The sequence below is a fragment of the Tyto alba genome, unplaced genomic scaffold (genome assembly GCF_018691265.1).
Source record: "Tyto alba isolate M040663 unplaced genomic scaffold, T.alba_DEE_v4.0 Super-Scaffold_39, whole genome shotgun sequence".
NCBI lineage: Eukaryota > Metazoa > Chordata > Aves > Strigiformes > Tytonidae > Tyto > Tyto alba.
Genome location: NW_024881314.1, coordinates 162,190 through 182,524, shown reverse-complemented (window position 1 = coordinate 182,524; position 20,335 = coordinate 162,190). Strand labels below are relative to the sequence as shown.

The window sequence follows — 20,335 nt, the reverse complement described above, 5'->3', positions numbered from 1 at the left end:
TTTGATGTAATTATTTTTTTTTTTTTCCCCCCTAATTCTTTGATATCTCATCTCATAAGCTGTTTGCCAAATAAAGGCAGTTGGCTTTCTTTTTGTCAGGTGAACTACGACTACTTTTTGGTGTGTTACTCTAAAAATGGATTGAGATATAGGAACCCAATCTTCCTCAAACCCAAAGACTGGGAATCATTTTCACTATCACTCTACATGCAGAGCACTGCCTTTTCCTCCCCCTACTCCCATTAAAATTAAGCAGTGTATATCTTCTTGAGGGCCTATGAAACAGAAACAAAATAGGTAGGACATTACCTTGCTGAGTTGGCAGGCTGCAATTTTTTGATTAGAGATAAACAGGATAATTAGTATATTGCCTAGCCTGAAAGTAATCCCTAGTTAATGTAGGTGCAGGTGTGCCCAGCATGAATGGTAAATGGCTTGGCTTTACTCATGTTGTAATAGTGCCTCCTAATTCGCAAGCATTGTTTATTAAGAAATTGATACACTGGTCATCTTTACCTTATTAATTTCAAGGTTATAATCTTCTAGAATGTCTGTTAAAAGTTCAGGTTGCAACTTTTTTTTTTTTTTCCATTGACGTGATGATTTGTAGCTAGATGCACAAAGGGAGTTTTGTGTTGCAGTGCCTAACTGAACAGCATTCCAGTCCTCTGTTAGGAGCACTGCAGTCTTCTGTCACATCGTGGGGCAGGAGCTAACAAGATAAGCGTGCATCTCTCTGCAGTGCCAATTAAGAAAAGCGTTGGAACAGGGGGTGAGGACAAATACACCTTAAATACTAATTCTGTTTAGAAATGTGTTCAGTTGGGATTCTCAAGTATAAGGCTCTTCCTGAATTTAGGAGCCTAAAGCCACCTTGAGCCTTCCTTCATATTGGTAAGTGATTCTGTGATGACACTGTTAAAATCCCACTGTGTGGTTAAGAATATAACCCAAATCTCTCACATAGCACCAGCTTGCTACTGTGTTGTAACAGTGAATGTTTTTCATGCAAATGCCTTTTCTGACTTAAAATTTTCTCTGGCACAGTAAGCAGAATGACTGAGCTTTCTGATGTTTTTGGGAAACTAAACGGGAAGGGATCAGGTAAGCAATATGGAATTCCATGATAATGAACATTTAGCTTTTTATTAGAAGAGAGACTTTTCAAACAGACCAGGGAATTCAGAATACTTGACAGCTTTAAAGTATATAAAGCCTGTGTGAGGGAAGAAATGGACTATTTCCACGAGAGGTGGGAGATGTGGTTTCAAGCTCCCATGTTTAAATAAGGCAGAGAAGCATTTTTAAACTTGGCTGTCCCACACTAATCACTGGGCTGTTTGGTAAATGCCACACCCTTTCCCTCCCCCTTGGTTTCTGTGCTAGTTCCAATTCACAGGGCAAGCTAGAATAACACCTACCCATTCAGTGCTTGTCACAAATTATGAAAGCTGCTGAAAGTCTTGGTTAACAAGCTGATTAAGGTTGGAAGATGCTATTCCCAGAACACCATGGAAAATATTTTGTTCAAGTAATGAGCAAATGAAATGGGAAGACTCAATAGGAATTTGAACTACTTTTATTATTATAATATGTAGAAAGCCACAACTAAAGGTTAAGCTGCATGTAAGTCCAACTGCCAAATGGATATGAAGTTCTTACCTCTTGTGGTCCCTCTAGAGGATTTAGTGTGAATGAATGGGAACAAATAGATAAAAGCTACCTAGATGTAGACAAATGTCCAAAAAGATTAAGATGTACACAATCACGTGATAGGGAAGGTGCCTGAAGAAACAGCACGGAAAATTTGAACACGGCGTAGAAGTGAGCAAGCACAAGGGTGACTGACGTAAGGGGAGGCCAAGGCCTCTGCTTCACATACGGTGCTCTGCTTAGTGATCTGTTAATCTTGCTTGTGGGCTTGCTTGTTATTAATGCTTTGAATGAGAATGTTTCTCCATGGATTGAGTAAATCTACAGCTACTAGTAGTGTAGGGTGCTTTTTCAGCATACTGTTCCAGTCCATGCAGGTTAGGAATTACAAACTGATCTTGCCAGGGCTTGAGTGGGTATGTGTACATGGGAATGCATGAACACACACACACACATAGGGAATGGTTGTTGAGAAGTCAAAAGGACATGTTAAAAATGGTTTATAAAATAATCGGGGCATGCTGTTATGTCCTGATTCCTGAGTGTGCTGTGTTTTTGTCATTAAAAAAAAAAAAAGTCTTGAGCACCTCTTTTGATTGGGGGTGAGACAGGGATGGGTTTTCCCTATTTTCAGAAATGCATGGTGCTACATTTGTTTTCTGACCTTGCAGGCACTTTAGATTTTTGGTTTATTACTGTTTAGTAAACTTTCTTTTCCAAGGCAAGGGCTCTTAGGTGCTGAGAAGACACATTACCAGTGCTTTATGCAGACCTAGTATTCTGGGTGCTGGGTTTACTGTTCATTTCCTTTCTGACCCAGCGTAACTTCCAAAAGGGAGTATCTGACAAATTCTGACAGGCAGAGGGAAGACTCTCTGCAATCATGATTCTAGAGAAATAAATGTCAGCCAGATGAAGCACCAAGGAAAGAAACCGTAAGAGTCTCCCTCCTGGCTCCTGTACTCCCCAGTTATATTCAAAGCAGCTATGCTATGTCTGGCATTGATGCTAAATGACGTATTTTATTTTAAATTTGTGTATGGTATAGATAGTCACAGGCTGAACATAAGAACGCATAGCAGCAGCTGAAACAGGATGAGCTGTTTTGTTTGTGAAATGAAGCTTTCGCCCAGCCAGATCTTCAAACCATCCAACTGTTCAGAACTATAGACCAGAAAGTGGTAATACAGAGTATCCACTCAGAATACATGACTACATACTGTAAGGTGGTCCACTTGCTAGACATTGTGTTAGCAGTGCGCTTGCCTTATTTACCAAACTGACAGCTTGACCACAACATAGTTTCTTGCTACTGGCAAGTATGATGCTGCAGTAGGCTACTAGAGAAATGTTAGGTTATGCACCAGCCTAGAATAAATTCAAACAAAAACATAAGACCAGTTATGAATAAAACCTGCCATCATGGAGGCAAACTTACTGGTTTAAAACAGGCCTAGTTGGTCTAGCAAGCAGGGCATGCTTGTAAACATATGCCAAAGCTCTTGATGGTCTGGCCAGATGAAGCAGAGGTTTTTCTTCCTGGAAGCAGGTCCTGGGGATAGTGCAGTGGTCGGCACCTATACCTGTCAGAGCCTGACAGAAGATCAGGTTGAAGGCAAGCAATTTTAGATGGGTAGGAATTGTTTCTCAGGAGCCAGGCCAGGCACATAAATGTGTTGTCCTCTCTCCCCCCCCACCCTGCCCCACATCCTGTTTCCTTTTTTTTTTTTTTTTATGCCCATTACCCACTCCCCCCCTGTTTTTTGTTTTTGTTTTTTTTTTTCCATCCCCCCTCTTTTTTCTTTTGATTCATATTTTCTCCACTTCCCTTGGAGGAACAGTACTTTAAGACCTGCTAATTTTACAGTTAAAGACTTTAGTGCTATATAGGGCTTGTTCATAATGTGCTAGCTTTGCCAGTCCAAGCATGGCTAGACCCCATGTTTTACAAGATCTACAATGCATCAGTGCTTTGTTCCTTTCAGTAGGCTACATGTGACAAGACAGCATTAACAGGTCTGCTGCTTTTAGTGCATGAAGGTGCAAGCAGCTCTGCAGCAAAGGTGCTCAGTCTGCAGCTGCAGGAAACGGCAGCGTGCTCTGGAACATGGTCACTAAGCAAACTGCATTCAGAAAACAGGTCACAGGGAGATAAATTTTTAAAGCTGAGCTACGCTTTATTTACTCTAGCTTATAATGGGATGGCTTGACTTCCATTTCTTCAGTCTATTAAACAGCTACATACCATTGCTGATTTTTTTTTTTTTGTGTCTGCTGACATTCTTTACAGCATGTCAAACACTGGAAGGCTACACTGACAGAGTACCCAGGAGACACACAAAGCCCATGGGGAAAAAGTGAAAGCCATGTGTAGACCTGCATCTGGTTTTGACACACGTTTCACAGAATTTATCAGGTGGGAAGGAGAAAGAATGATTGTATAATTAAGTATGAGACTTTGAGCAGGGAACAGTTCATGGACTTGGTTCTAACTTTGCACATTTCAGACAACCCCCTCTGTTAACATAGGGATTTCATTTTTCCCCAACCTTTGCCTCATGGGAGATCATTAAGCTTTATCGTACTGTATAAAACTAGTAATTGTTAATACACAATGTGGTTATAGCAACACCTTCTAGTTTTACACATTCTTATTTTCAAAGTACTGCTAAATTCCTTTTTGCATTGAAAACAAGGCCTGCTGAAATTCAGACAAATGTGATACATTTTTCTAATAGTGCAGAAGTCATTGACACTGAGCTTTTTAGTGTGCCAGAAGGCTGTTCTACTACAAGACATTTATTCCCCAATATTAAAAACAAGACCTGGAGGGTTAATGAACATAAACGAGGCAGAGTGTGATGGCCCCTTACATAGGTTGTCCCCACTCAAAAATGCAGCATTTTCAGTCTTTAAAACACAGCATGAGAAATTTAATTGCATCCTTTTTATTTCAAATGCAGGCTAATTCCCTGAGTAAGCAGCTTTTTACTTAAATAAAACTTTTCCAGAACTTAAAATAAACCTGTGGAACAAGTTCACACAGCTGACGGTGAGCTGGAGACGTCATGTTCTTTGGCCCAGGGAAGCAGAGGCCTGGCAGGAGCTCTTTAACTATTCATTTCCAAAGCTTCACACTGCACTGTCACCAGCCTCCTTCAGTGCAGCGGTTTCCCCCACATCTGCATCTCCTCTCCGACTGATCGCTGGGTTTTGAATTACTCTTTGACTACTCTGCCATGAAAGGGATTTTTCGTATTTGGTCTTAAAAAGTAATCCATGACCTGAAGAAGCAAGCATGGGAAACAAAACAAAAAAATTGAAATGAGATGACTGCACTGGTAAACAGAACAGCTCATCCCTTCAGAAGAATGGGTCCTCATAGTCTGGAAACTATGCATCCCAATGGTAGAAGAAATACCATACATACGAAGGAGGAGCAGGCTTTTAAAAATCCTACTGTGAAATTTTAATGGCTATATATGTAGATTTTAACACCCACACCCCATAAACTGAAGATTAAAGTAATGAATATACATGGGAGATGAGACATTTGCTCAATGACTTGTAAGGACAGCTGCACTTACGTACCTGGACAGTCTGCTGTCTCTTTGAACGCTCTTTTCTTACAGCATCCTCGGCACATGTTAAACACACATTTATTGCCCTGGGTTGGGATGGGGGTGTAAAGAAGCTTGTATCAGTGAAAAATAAAACTGTTTACTGTAATAACAACATTACAGCTCTGCACATTCAGACCTTTGGGAAAAAACATTAACTCATATATTAAGAGTCTACACCTCAGTCTAATGAAGATGACAGAGTTGATGTCATGGGGCGGGAAGCCCCAACAATCAACCGTACAGAGAGAACAAAAAACAAATTAAAAAAATTCCACATTCAACTTCTGCAACTTCAGTAATCTGTTGGGAAGCCTGAGTTACACCACACAAGCAGACAAGTGCCATAAGCACTTTGGAATAAGCATTATGGCATTGTTACGGATAAGCTTGCTGTAGTTCTCTGCAAAAGTAGTATGTGAAACACAGTGCTTGACATGCTTGCTACCATCTGTAGCTATGCCTTAAATATATGTTACCACATCAATTACTTTCCTACCTGCAGCTTACAATATATCTGAGCATATAGTAAAATATAATGTATGACCCTTAAGGGACAGCAGCAGTTGAGTCTTGGTTAACTGACAACTTGCTTATAAGACTGGGTGTCTGTGGCGCTTTGCCTCACACATGCTTAGTGGTTGTTTAGGAAAGCGGGACTTTGTTGTTTGGTGTGTCTCTCTCCACCCCAATTAAAAATTCCTTCAGTTAGGCAGCCCTTGGTTGAATTTTTTTTTGTTCTTCCCCCCCCATTCCATGACATAGCTTAGAAATGTGCTGGGAAAAAAATAATACAGGCCTCATCACAAGAGTTCAAAGGCTGCCAGCAGCATTACACTGATGTAACAGCAAACAAAAAATGAGACTAAGCCCAGCTTCAGACAAGCATGGTTGACGCACCTAGCTGTGTCACCTAGATTAGCTGTGAAACAGGATAGCTTTGAAAGCACGCCAGATGACTGCTCGATGTTTTCCCAATAATGAACACAGCAAGAAAAACATTTGCTTCTGTAGTTGCATCTCCAAATTGAGTCCCAGGTGGCTGCTATTTCTAAGGTGCTATGTTACAAAAGAGAGCAACATCACAGGTGTGTGTGTCCCTGTCTGCTGCACTCTCTCACCCCCTCCCTCCATCTCCGCCCCCCCCCCCCCCCCCAACTGTATATTGCTACTTTTTCAGCTAGTACACAAAATTATTCCTTGCATCTTGCACTCTGCTTGTATGTCTGCATGGACAGGTACGTTACCAGCTATGAATACACTCTGCTCACTTAGCTCAGCAACATCTACCCATCAAGGAAACAGCTATGTTCTTCCCCAAGGGAAAACAAACAAAACTTCAACTAGATGAAGTTGCTCAGAGTTCCATCTAACCTGACCTTGAATGTTGCCAGGAATGGGCATCTACCACCTCTGTGGGCAACCCATTCCAGTGTTTCACCACCCTCGTCATAAAAAATGTCTTCCTTATCTGAACCTACCCTCTTTTAGTTTAAAATCATTACACCTTGCCCTATTGCAACAGGCCCTACTAAATAGCCTGTCTCCACCTTTCTTATAAGTCCCCTTTAATTATTGAAAGGCCACAGTAAGGTCTCCTGGGAGCTTTCTCTTTTCCAGGCTGCACAACCCCAACTCTCTCAGCCTTTCCTCATAGGATAGGTGCTCCATCCCGCTGATCATCTTTGTGGTTTCCTCATGTCTTTCCTATGCTGAGGACTCAAGAGCTGGCCCCAGCACTGCAGGGGGGCTCTCACAAGAGCAGAGTAGAGGGGGAGAATCCCCTCCCTCGACCTGCTGGCCACACTTCTCTTCATGCAGACCAGGGTACAGTTGGCTTTCTGGGCTGCGAGAGCGCACTGTCAGCACACGTCCAGGTTTTCATCCACCAGTACCCCCCCGTTCTTCTCTGCAGGGCTGCTCTCAATCCTGCCATGCCCCAGCATATATTGATACCGGGGGTTGCCCCATTCCAAGTACAGGACCTTGCACTTGGTCTTGTTGAACCTCATGAGGTTCACACGCCCACTTCTTGAGCTTGTCCAGGTCCCCATGAATGGCATCCTGTCCCTCAGGTGCATCAACTGCACCATTCAGCTTGGTGTCACCTGCAAACTTGCTGAGGGTGCATGCAATCCCACTATCTATGTCACTGATGAAGATATGAAACAGTACTGGTCCTGATACAGACCCCCGCGGGACACCACTCGTCACTGATCTCCGTCCAGACACTGAGTCATTGACTATGACATGGTCATTTAATTTCCACTTAATGGAAATGCTTTAATGGACACTGGCACTGACTTACCTTAGGGTTTCCACATTGATCACATTTTGCATATTTGGCTGGGGTGGGGGGTGGAGAGGAGGAGAGAGGGAGAGAGAGAGAGACCTGATTTCAGCAATGGTATTTTTATGTGGAAGAAGTATATTAAAAATATCAGGATCAGACAAAGCTTGGCGCATTTCTAGCCTGTGAGAGACTCTTTCTGAAATAAAAATACAGTATTTCAAAGAACAGTGCAAAGGTGAATATACTTCGACTTTTTAAGTCTCTAAGCTAAATCCAAACAGAAAATTTTAATCCTCAAGTGTAAAAGAGGACATCTGCTTGAAACGCATACAAAATTTCAAATTTCAAATACTAGTGACAGCTACAAGTTAGTCTGTAAAGCATTTTGATCTTAAAAAGTTGCTTATGGATCAGTGGTGCTTATGGATGCTTAGTGGCCCAGTGATCTACTTCTTTGATCCTTGTTTTCTTTACTAATGAACATCATTTGAATCACATTGACTACTACCAAAATTTCCCAATAATCCTGTCCTCTTTTTAAAGAAGTTTATACAACTACATAAACAAAGAAAATAAATGCTGGCAATTTACATCAAATGCAGTATCAGCAACTTTCCATGCATTTATGGATCATATAAATGGAACTTACGTTTCAAAGATGGATCAAAGCTTTTATTTGGATTTCTTAACTTCTTTTTTTGCTTGTTCTTTGACAGAAGCTCAGAATTTCCATCTTCCTCCTCTTCCAGAGCACGTTTCCCTCGCACACCTTTTTCAGTCCCACTGGCTCCATTCTCCTTGCACCTCTCCTTTGGCCTGAAACAGTGAATATTGTCGTAAGTTGGCCGAAGGGAAGAACTAGGTGTTCCCTGGCTACTATTCTGATTTACAGAAATCTGGGTATACTGTAAAACTTTCTGTCATGGCTAAATTACAAAGAAGTGTTATTGCCCTTAAAATTGGAACAGAAGAACTAACTTTTCTGTTAATATTGGTTGTAAATAACAGACACACGGTCAGATATATTGGCTGGAAAGTCAATAAAAGTTGGCCAGTTAAATTAGTTAGGTACCTGTTATTCCCAGGTTTTACTTAAGTATTAATCTCGACATGCTCGTTCTCTTCTTCAGCCCAATTTTCACAACAGAAAGGGAATAAGCTATCTGAAAAGCTTGTCCATACAACACAAGCATCCTTTATAAAATACAATTTAGCTCCTATCTCGCTATGCTGGCAATTACCAGCAACATTCATGTTATATATAATAATAAGGTACTGTCAGGTAGCATATTTGTTGCACATGAGGCTCTCTTTCTGAGCTACAGTGGAATTCTTGGTTTTTCAGAGAGAGAGAGAAATCTGAGGAAGATCTAGAGGAGAAGATGCATACAATGAGGAACATCCCCACAAACAGAGCAATATCCAGGAAAAAAACAAACCAGAATAAAAATAATGCAAAGTCTTCACTTATTTTCCAATGAATGTAAGCTCCTAGACTAGAACTACATGGCTCTGTACTGACAGTATGGGCGGGAAAGGCCTATTGGTACCTGTCCATGTTAGAATAGATAACTCACCCTGGCCTGATGTATGGCTGACAGATCCAGTGGAAAAAAGGCAACCCTTCTTTTGGCTTTTCTCCTTCTTTCTGATTAGCTATTTCTTCCTGCAGCATAGAGTTACAGTCAGTTTTCCTGGAGTTCTCAGGAAATACTCCAAATGATACTTCAAACTCCAGGAAACCACAAATTGGAATTTAAACTAAGAGTTACTGACAGTAAAATACAGGCAAAATCCCAATACTAAGACAGATGAATTGAAGCAGATTTGTAACTTCTAAATCAGCTTCATCCCATGTCAAGCTGTTCAGGCTTAAGGGACTGCTACTTTAGTAAACTACCAGTATCAAGGTTGGTAAGCCCCAAAGTGACTAACAGACATCAACTGCATGACATACATTGTAAATTCCCACCAACTGTCAACAGTGTTGTTCTGGGAGATAAGAGCCCATCTTGGTACCTGGCATCGTAGTTTCAGCTCCCTGTTGACATCTACAATGCCCTCTAGAGTCTTCACTTTTGCTAATTCTTCACGCAGCTGCTGGTAAACTTGAAGCCTGAGGCAAATCCCAAACATCAAGTCATTATTTATTCATTATTGCTAGACTGAGGAGATCAACTAAAAATGTCTTTATAAAAGCTTTTAATCGATTTTTCTTGCTGCACTTCCCTCTGGTAGAAGCTTATGTTCTTTCTTCTAAGTCCAGAGAAAAGCACACATACCTGCTTCTCTTTTCCAAATAAATCCTTGGCACACAACCAAGGTACTCTGAGATAAGCTAACATGAACTTACAGTGCATCAGCTGCTCCTCCGTAACTGCCCATGGCCATGCTGCTATTCCACAATAAAGGCAAGACAGCTTGCTTCACAATGAACAAGGAGTTAGTTAACGTATGTTTGCCATAAAGTGCATGTGTGCATATGGGCAATTACCACATGGTAGCTGATGTGCTGTGAGCTCACGCCCTAGATTATCTTGTGGTAACTTGTTCATTCCCCATGCCCTGTTTCCCAGATACGCTGTGAAGAGTGAAGGCCTCAGCCCACATTCTCTCCAGCAAGGTCCTGAAAACAAAACCTTGCAGCATACTAATTCTGGCCAAACAAATCCTTGTCCAGAAAAGCCAGACACTTGCTAAGCAGGATGAGCCCTGAAAACATTAAGAGTTCTCTGGAGATACTCACGTGTGATGCCAGAGCTTGAAGAGATGAGCCCTAACATAAGACAATGGACAAGGGTACTTCTGCACTATCTCCAGATACTCCTCAGCCATCTCCCACACCAATGGGTTTCGGCCCTCAAACAAAGCTGGGTTATGAAGATTACCTTCTAGGGAATGAAAAGAAATACTCAAACTTTCATTTCAGGATTGAAACAGAAAACAAAATCTAGGCTCTGGAGCTTGATCAGGCCTGTTGTGGTTCTACCAGCCAGTCACAGACACATCACCCATGTACTCACAAAGAGGAACACGGGGTCCATAAAACTCTAGCTTGACCTCAGGATGCTATTTCACCACACAATTCTTAATCAAGCCAAGGAACTCATATGTAATTAAAGTACATTTTCCAGAAATGCATCCAGTCTTGACACAAAGACAGTACAAAAATTAATGGAGAAATCACTGCTTTTGTTGCCCAGTGGTTAAATACTTGGACAACAGGTGTCTTACCTTACGTCTGTGTTCACATTTGTCTGGCCTAAGTTTACAGATACTGCTCCTCACTATGCTTTTCTCTATTAGTTTCACAAGACTTTTGTTAACTGTTATTTTCTAAAAATAAGATTCTACAACCCTCCCCCAAATATGGTTGATGGCTTTAACTGTGCAAGTGATGGGAAGTTCTTTCTGATGTCTATTCTAGCTCTTGCAAATTCTTTCATGTCTCAGCCCAGCAAGAACCATCTGCAGGAATATTAATCAGCAGACACACTTACTGCATCAAGATCCATTCAAAAATCATTCAATTGACTAATGAAAATCATGAAAATACAACACCATTCCCATATGCCTTTGTTGAGTAATTAGATTTGAGCTGTCCACTCAAAGGTAATACAAGTCCTACATAACAACTCTTACAAATCCTAAGTGATTCCTGGTCCTGGTAAGAGATGGCCAGTGCAAGAGGAGAGAGAATGGCCGCTCAGCTTTCAATCAAAGCTGTTCACCAAGTCAGTCTGACGTACACTTTTAGTGAACGTATATGAGACTGCTAAAAGAGTAAGAAACAGTTCACATTCTTGTCTACTACGAGTAAAAGTTCGTTTTCTTTACCTGCACTCATGACACCATGCACTCCTGTCTTACGGATACATTCTTCCACATCACTGAGACACTGGATGTTTCCATTTGCAAATACAGGAATGCTTACAGCTTTTCTATACCAGTGAATAAAACAGATGCATAAAATTGAGAATTAGAGTCAACCCAGAAATTCTACTCCTGTCGCACAAATTTGTTCTTCAACGCCACTGCACATTCTGCTTAAAATCTACCTTCATAGCGTATTAGCAGAAATCCACTAAGATTGGTACCGCTCACTAACCTGACAGCTTGAATGTGCTCCCAAGATGCCACGCCAGCAAGTGGTCCTTTCTGTTCTTTAGTACGGCCGTGCACAGTCAGCAGCTAGAACACACAGTTACATTTACTTTTCATGTGTATGAACCACTGGAACAAATCCACCGACAAAAATTTCCTTTCACCCCACACACTTCATGGATGCCACTGAATTCCCACTGCTATTTCAATAGTGCAGGGACTTTGGTATCACAGAAAAACATCAGCAGCTCACCTACCATGTCATGGTCTTGGGCTTCTTTCAGCCAGCTATTCCACGGCCTGACAAGATCATATCTTGGGAGAACCTACAGATTTCCTATTGTACTGGCTCCCATTTGTGACTCACTCTGGAATTTGTGAAGTATTGACATGGCTTGCTCCTCAGCAGAAGGCCTGAATACTCTCAGTACTGGCTCTAACTACAGATCGTCTCTTCCAATTTAACTGGAATTAAATCCTAGAAGGCTGCCTATTTCTTCACTAGTGGTGGTCATCTTTGATACTGTTTTATTCTATAGTCCTGTGGATTTCATGCATTCACACTGCCTCCTGCAGCACTACGTTAGACTGATATGCTCAACCATAGTGAAGGATGCTGCACTGTGCAGCGATTACAAGAGAGACTCTGAAATCATGATGTCTTCCATATCATACTATTGACCTGCCGCCTATGACTACAAGTACATACAATCTCTCTGCATCCCAATTTCTCTGTCTGTAAGACAATGTAGCCTATTCATCTCCACAGTACACCAAGATCTGGTCATCAGATGCTTTACATAGAGACACGTGTCCAATGCAACAGTACCGGGAGCAGCTGCCTCCTTACCTGGCAGCCAGCTTTCTCCAGCATCTGTGCATACTTCACTGTCTTGTCAATTTCTGGGAAAACGCGGATTTTGCATGTGATGGGAACAGAGAGCTTCTCGTTAGCCAGTAAAACTGGGAAAGATTGAAAAGACAGGTAAGTGGGCTGCACAATGCTATGAAAAGTGTCTGCTCTCCTCAAGATCGGATACTGGGTTTGGTACGGAAGAAGCCTGAAAAGTTAATGCTATGCAGTTCTCACAGCTTAAACAATCGACAATGTCCTCTGCAATCCTTATTGCATAGGTTGATCAAGTGATAGTAAAACATGAAGCTCAAAATCTGCATCCTAACAAGAAGGTATAAAATAGTCAGCATTTAATAGCCCTAACATTTCCACTGCATCAAACCTTCACTTTCAAGGACCACCCCCCTCAAATCTAAATCATCAATAGAGGTTTACTATCATCACAGGCTATTGTACTCCTACTCTGCCAACAACATAAACACTCGCTTGTCCACCTTTCCTACAAGACATGCTTTGCTTCTTTCCAAATTACCACCCAAATAATCATGACAAGTAGAGCCTTGTCCACGGTAAGCAGAGGCTTACCAACCGAGGTAGACTGCGGACCCCGTTAAGTAGTAAACGTAGGTTGCAGAGTCTGGGTGAAATCTAGACCAACATGTTAAACTCCCATTGTCTTTACACGGTGCTCAGAATTGGAAAACTACTAAAAAGAGCTAATGAAGACACCCAACAGGAGGACACTGAGCAACAGCATGCCTGAAATTCTCTTCTCTTCCACAGTTTGGATGTATAATGTAGGAAGTCACCTGCTGTCTTCTAATCCAAATCCTAGGAGCGATAACAATAGGTACTTCCCTTTCAAAGGGGCAAGCAAGGTGTACGCAGGTGCAAGCAGAGAACAGTACTCCATCATTTTAAAGAAAGCTAGGGAAGAAGGAGGAAGAGGAAGCTTTGCCCACCTTCTATACAGTAGCCTAACAGGACAACTCTCTTACTGAACAGCCTGGATTCTCACCCAACTAGAGGACCTGGGTTCTCTTGTTACCTTGAGGCTGTTCTGATTTGCATCTTTCACTCCTAAGAAAAGTGCCCTGACAACCACATTACATGCTGGGCAGGGAAGCACTGTCTACTTTTCCAGGTTCTCAGCAGTGTCTTTCTACCAAACGTCGTTCAAGATTCCCTGGTCCACAGGGAACACAAACAGAAGTAAGACTCTTTAACTTCACAGTTCAGACACTTGCTTTGAAGTGGAGTGAAGGCACATTCTCAGCTCTACAAAACGATCAAAACCTGTTTTTTTAAATCAGTTCCGAATGTATTTCTTAAAAAAATATGATACTGTTCACAATTGCTAGCGACAGTCTGAAAACATCCTATACAAATTAGAAGAGAGGCATAACTTGCTATGGTGTGCACAGAAAGAGCACATTGAGCTGATCAGAAAAGGCCAACTGTGACTTCAGGCAGAAACACAACTCCTGGCACCCAAGAACTTCAAAGTGAAAAAGTAAGGCACCGGGAGTTCTGTTCTTTCTAGAGTTGCAGAGCCATTATGCCATCATTAGATTGGGATTTAATCAACTCACTTTCACATAAAGTCTGTTTCAGGCACTGAAGTCTTTTAGCAGATCTAGCATGAGTTGGTAGTGGGATACCATCAAATATCTTGAGAGTGCCACTGGAATACAGTAAGAAAGAAAAAAACAAACCCAAACACAACCCTCCCCAAAGAAACATGCTGCACTTCCTTGACCCCAAAATCCCTAAACCTTCTCTCAATGATGAGTTCATCCCATTCCCCCTCAAAGTGAAGCCTCACTAAAGACTTACTCATTCTCTGAAGAAGATCCCACTCCTCTTGCAGAAATGCTCCATAGTGACCTATAATAAAATAGCATATGACAGACTTGTACAGATGAGTAAGATTCTGAGGTATACAGCTTTCATAAACGTTCACATGCAAAGATCCAGGGACACATATGCCTCACTGGCAGAAACCGCGTTGCTCTGTCCTGCCCAAACTGGAGGAGTTGGATCATTCTGTTCGCCATCCCACCCTAGGTTCAGAGGATAAACAAGGAATCCCCACACCCTACTTTCACTGCTGCTCCCAAAGGCTGGTGTGTTGACACTGGCAGCTCAAATTTCAACTTCCAGGGTTTTATACCAGATGTTTAAAGATTCCCTTCAGGATAAAACCTGATCAGATTGAAAGATCTATTTGCCCTGTACACCACTGATCACTTTCCTATTAGTCTTTGAAAGACATTTTAGAAGAGGAACGGACAGTTACTGAACAAATCCTTCTTCACTGATTCAAAATTTTCACACACTGGTTCTCATTTTCAAACACAGCTGTCTTTGCAATATCTTTAAGGGATTTAGCAGGTGTTATCCTCTTATACACTAAGGCGAATAAACTGTTCAAGTACCAAGGAAACAGCAGATGCTAAGTGCCTGTGTTATATAATTTTAAATGCAGTTTTGCGAAATTTTGATATTTGAGCAATTGAAATCAGAAAGGAAAATCAAGCTATTGCTAAAAATACTTTTTTCTGAAGGATATTCTAGACACAGGAGCTGTCATTCAAGAGAAGTTGGAATTAATAATTGGTATATCTAATTTTTGCTTTAGATACTACAAAGCATTACCTGTTAAAGTGGGTGTAACTAAGTCTGACTTCAGCAGTACTGCAGCCACCCCCTGACACCAAGGCTTAATTTGGTCCTCTTGATGTTCTACTGCCAACGTCCACATTTGAAACATATCATTTCTCTGTTTATCCAGGGTTCAGATTTGCACATACCTCTCTTTGCAATCATTTGGGGGCAACCCAAATTTAGGTCTATGGCATCGCAATAATCCTGAGCCAACAGTGCTGCTTGGACAAACACTTCAGGGTCATTGGCACAGAACTGAGAAAGAAAAAGAAAAATGGAAGAATCAGGCAATAGCTTTCTTAAAGTACTGACAACATGTTATGACAGAGGTATGAAGCAACTACCTGCTACAGAAAACAAGCATAATATACACAGTTAATAACAGAAAAAAACATTTCTCAAAAAAAAAAAAACAAACAAAAACTGTGACACTTATCAGGTAAAGATCCTCCATCTTCAAATGACAAAATGAGAAACATAAGTATTCAAGAGGCAAAGAAATATTTGTAGACTATTTTACATGTAGTATCCAAGAATAAGAGGGAACAACTCTTAAAATTCCCTGTAGAATAAACAGCTGTAGCATTTCAATACATCAATGTGGTGTAGAAGAAGAGTTACCTGTGGTGTCTCTGGATCTTGAGACAATTCGAATTTTGTAAATACCAATAAGCACCACTGCCTCCAAAATTAATTCACATTAGTGTGGAATGTGAAATAGATACACTGGGCTGTTGGCCAAATGCTCAGTCTTAAATGTGATTAATATTACATGTAAAGCACACTGCAAAAATCAATTTATTAAGAAAAATTAGGTTAATTTGAAGCTGCTTTGTTGAAGAAGAAAGAGCCAGACTATTCTTTTCATTATGCTTTTAAACAGATTTTCTGAAATTCAGTATTAACCAAAGCCAGTGCCACTGCATCTTTAAATAATATGGATTTAAACGCAAACACATGTAAGCAGAAGGTGTTACTTAAACTCTACAGCGCTACAAAAATTATGGCTGACACCAGCTAAAACCAGAAAAGGCGTTTGCTTTCTCTGACATGACTGAAACAACGGAAAGCCTCCAACCAAGCCACATCAGTGAGGATTTTTACACAGTAAACAAAGCTCACAGAGCCGGCTGGACTCAGATGTACCTCTGCCTAATTTATTTCCAAGAGTCTGTGACCAAAACCCAAGCCTGCCCAAAAATATTGCACAATCCAGTAAGGATTGCTATACTGGGTCAATCCAAAAATTAATCTAGTTAGTTCTGTGCCCTCTGTCCCACAGTGGCCAGTGAGAAGGACAATACAGCAAGCTCACAGTAACTAACACTCCTCAGGTAGGCTTGCTCACAACACGCAGCTTACTGAACTGAAGACCTGTGTTCAAAAGACCTATAGCTTTCTCAGACTATTTAAGTTTCAGACACTTATATTTTTCTGTGGCAAAAGAAACTACCTCTCACAGAAAAAGAAGAATATACAAAGCTGTAGAGAGACAGACCAAAGGTCCACCTCATCCTGCTCTGATAATGGTCAACAACAGATGTCTAGAGAACAGCAGAATATGGAAAGCATTTTCAAGGACTTTGGAAGCGGAAGTCGTGTTTTCCTCTACCTAATGACCCTCAGTAGTTTTCCTTCATTTGCTTTCTGAACTCATGTAAATCTTTCAGCATCTAGTACATCCCACGGTAATGAATTTTGAAGTTGATAACTATCATTACCCTTACTTAACACTCATTTCCCATTCACCACCTTCAAGCCATTCATACTTTCACAGACTTCTCTCATCTGTCCCCTCAGTCAGGGGACACACTTCTCTTCCAGGGTCATGAGTCCTCATCCATTTAACTGCTCCACATATGGAAATTACGCCGTTCCTCTGCTCATACCAACTGTCTTTCCCTCCATTATTCTCCAGCTCCGCAGGCACCTCTCCCTCTTTGGGATGGAGCGCAGGAAAGTACCAGAACCTCACACAGTACTCAAGAAGGAGAAGCAACACATGCTTAAAAGTGTATCTGATCTTCCTTGCATCCTTTTTCTATAGCTAAGCATTGACCTAATGGTTTCAGAGAACTACTCAAAAAACGTGATCCTCCTCCAGTGGAGCAACCCTTGATTCTAGAAGACCAGCTGCAATCTATCTCTAAAGATGAGGTGTGGAGGACTGAAACCCTGTGAAAAGCCTAGTGCTCCAGGCCCCTGTGGTTAAGACACCAAATCCCCTTTGATAGCCAAGGGATAAACATAAAACCACACATATCTTCACAATCTAAGTACTGTTAGTGCTATTTAGGTGAAGAAAATGAGATTTCTGCCATCCTATATAACCACGTTAAAACACAGGTGAGATGACTGACTCGTGAGCAGCTGGACGTCTGGATTTGTTAACAAAACCGGAGTGGATGACGCGGGCGAGGGTGCATCTGGCAATGCTGACCTGCTCTTGCAGCGTTACCAAGAGCGCACCGGGGAAGCTCTTCCCAGCAGCCCGCGCCGCCGCTCCGGGTGCCAGGGCTGGCCGGGCCGGGCCGGGAACGGCGCTCACCTGCACGATGAGCGGGCGGTCCTCGGGACAGGCCTCGCCGTAGAGGTTCTCGCGGCGGTAGTTGGCATCCCTGAGGAAGACCTGGGCGTGCAGCATCGGCGTGTAGCAGAGCTGGGCGCCGTGGCGGCGGCTCAGCAGCCTCCAGGCCAGCTCGCTCTGGTCCACCATCGGCGCCACCACGTAGTGTGCGCTCCGTAGCGTCTCCCTCCAGAAGGCCTCCCCGCGCAGCTTCGGCATCTCCCGCCTGCCCGCCCGTGCAGCGCCGCGGCAGCTGCCGCCCCACGCCGCCGTACCGGGGCTCGCAGCAGCCGCCGCCAGAGGCCCAACGGCGGGCGCGATCGCTGGGCCCTGGCAGGGCACCGAGGCGGCCGGACGGTGCCACCGCCATCCCGCTCCGGCCGGCTCATTGGTGCAGCTGCGCGGCGTCCCCTCCGGAAACCGCGGCGCTGCCGGCAGGGGCCGCGCGCGGAAGAGTCCGGACCGCGGCGGGGCCGGCCTGCGAGGCGAGGGGGCCGCGCTCCGGCGGTTTCCCGTCGCGGTGGCGGGCACCGGCTGGGCCTCTGCTGACCCCTCCGCGGCGCCTGCCAGTGCTCGTGCTACCCAGACAGAAGGGTTCTTTCACCCGGTGTGCAAGCCAATACACACAGCGCCGAGGTATTTATTTCCTGTCTATGCAGAGATGGGTGCTAGATGGTGATTCCACAAAGCTAGCACACCACACAAAGGAACTGTTGCCTCTTTATCTTATTACATGATTAGTAAAAACTTATCTAAATTTACACTCATGGGGCCGTAATTACCATTCTATCAGATATTGATTAAATGAGCCTTGCTTGCAATGCAAATTAGCATACATGCTCCTTACAGGCGTGGGGGGGCAAGGCTTTTTGGTCTTGAATTGAGTCGGTGGTCGCAATGTCTCCCTGCCGTTTTTGCCTTTCCCCTAGTTTTTGCTTCTTGGGCAATCATCCAGCCTCTGGTCCAGATGTTCCCCTCTTACCAGTCTCTTAGCTTCTCTTCAAGGGCATAGCCCTTAGCAAAGTCTGCATTGTTTATATGAAGTATCAAGCTTACACACTAGAGCCAATGTTTAGTGGTCCTCCTTAGAAGATTTAAATGTCATGTATCTAATTCTAACTTGAATCGTGTCAGTATAGTTCAGGCACTAACCCAAACATACGGTTTTACTCTGTCTACACTTGCACCTCCTGCACCAGCTGCGAACCCTAGTCCCATGCCATGCCCCTGCCCGAGTGGCAGCTGCCATGACGATGGACACGGATGGCCTCCCCACCGGCAAATGGCCACGGGACCACGGCAGACGGAAGGCCCAGCCATCGGCTGTGGCCGTCAGCTGGTATGCACCTTGTGCAGCAACACCTGGCCTTCGCCTGTCCCTGAGCCCACCCTTTAACCCACCATGGCTGGCAGCACACCCACCCTCCCCCAGATGAGTGCATGAGTCCCAAGAAATATTTTTGGTTTTCCACTTTGGTCTCCATCCCCAACAGATGCCAAGGTGAAGTGGTTAGTGAGCAGTACAAGAACTCAGGCAAAGTGAGGGGGTCTCACCAGTCCTTGGTGTCAGATGATCAAGGCAGAGAGGTGGAAATGATGCACCTGGCTGAACCAAAAATAACAGTGTGCATGACAAAACTGTTCATTCTGCAGCATTTTAAAAAGCTACAGACCACCACTAAGAGCACAGTGGATGATTTCTCATCTGCCAGTACCTTCCAGAACGTCAAAAATGCTGCATCTCTACTCCAGTCAAAACATCAATGTAACTTTAGTCATAGGCCTCTAGATGCTTTTTCTTCAAAGGGGGAAAACTCAAAATCATTATCTACAACAACAAAGCGCCAGAGGACAAGCAGGGTTCCATGTATAGTCCAATTGTTCCGTAAGTCTGTTAGAGACTGTCATTGACAGCCTTCACGGTTCAAGTTCACTGTCAAAGCCTAGATTTCTTTCCCCCTCCCCAGCTTTCTAGCACTCATAGCTATGATGAACCCTGCTGCAAGAGGTCACTCAGTTTCAAGCTCCTTTTTAACAGCTCAGCTCTTTTTTTACCATCTTGCACAGGCCTAAAGCAGCAGTTCTGCTATTTTAAATACACCACCTCTCCAACCCTCCTTCAACACTCCCATTTCCTCTTATGCAGCTGCTTCAGGGTTTGGGGTTTTTTCTTTCTTTTGACCCCGATTTGTTGGCAAGGCAGATCAGATGATCTTCAGTCATGGTAGCTTAACTAATTGCAGGAGAAAAACATCTGCTTCCTTTAACACTAGTCTATCTTATTTGTACTTGATGCCCAACTCATTACCAGAAGATTCTCTACTTCTGCTGTCTGATAGTGATGTTTAAAGTCACCAGTTCTGTTAAACTGTGACATTTCTTGCATTTTTTAAGCTATTGTCTTTGGCAGGAAAGGTATATTTCTTTCACCTCAGGAAGGTGGTAGAATAGAAAACAGTAGCTTTAATGCTGATGACTATGTGCTATGTGCTGTATGTTCTTATTCCTATTAAGGCTGTATTGCAGATTTAAGGTATAGTGCCGACCATTTCAGAATAACAATGTATTTGTGAGCC

The 20,335-nt window shown here is 42.9% G+C and overlaps 1 protein-coding gene across 2 annotated transcripts; it reads right to left on the bottom strand.

The window, feature by feature from the left end:
• Positions 1-4,585: 4,585 nt before the first annotated feature.
• Positions 4,586-18,160, bottom strand: DUS1L (dihydrouridine synthase 1 like). Of its 2 annotated transcripts, XM_033001853.2 has the most exons (13): positions 17,742-18,157; positions 15,340-15,448; positions 14,363-14,413; positions 12,521-12,633; positions 11,675-11,757; positions 11,404-11,507; positions 10,313-10,457; positions 9,586-9,682; positions 9,144-9,232; positions 8,216-8,382; positions 7,582-7,619; positions 5,245-5,320; positions 4,586-4,937 (listed from the first exon to the last, which is right to left on the bottom strand). In XM_033001853.2, the coding sequence occupies exons 1-13, from the start codon at positions 17,976-17,978 to the stop codon at positions 4,786-4,788; spliced, it is 1,461 nt and encodes a 486-aa protein (XP_032857744.2). In that variant the 5' UTR covers positions 17,979-18,157; the 3' UTR covers positions 4,586-4,785. The 2 variants fall into 2 exon arrangements, with proteins under 2 accessions (XP_032857744.2, XP_042658618.1); XM_042802684.1 differs by lacking the exons at positions 4,586-4,937; positions 7,582-7,619 and having other exon boundaries at positions 17,742-18,160.
• Positions 18,161-20,335: the final 2,175 nt, after the last annotated feature.

Coding starts and splice junctions, on each gene's coding strand:
- DUS1L (XM_033001853.2), bottom strand. CDS start 17,978: ATGCCGAAGCTGCGCGGGGAGGCCTTCTGGAGGGAGACGCTACGGAGC. Junction 10,458..11,403: donor GCATGGTGTCATGAGTGCAG/GTAAAGAAAACG, acceptor TTCATTCCCTAG/AAGGTAATCTTCATAACCCA. Junction 9,683..10,312: donor TTCAAGCTCTGGCATCACAC/GTGAGTATCTCC, acceptor GATTTGCCTCAG/GCTTCAAGTTTACCAGCAGC.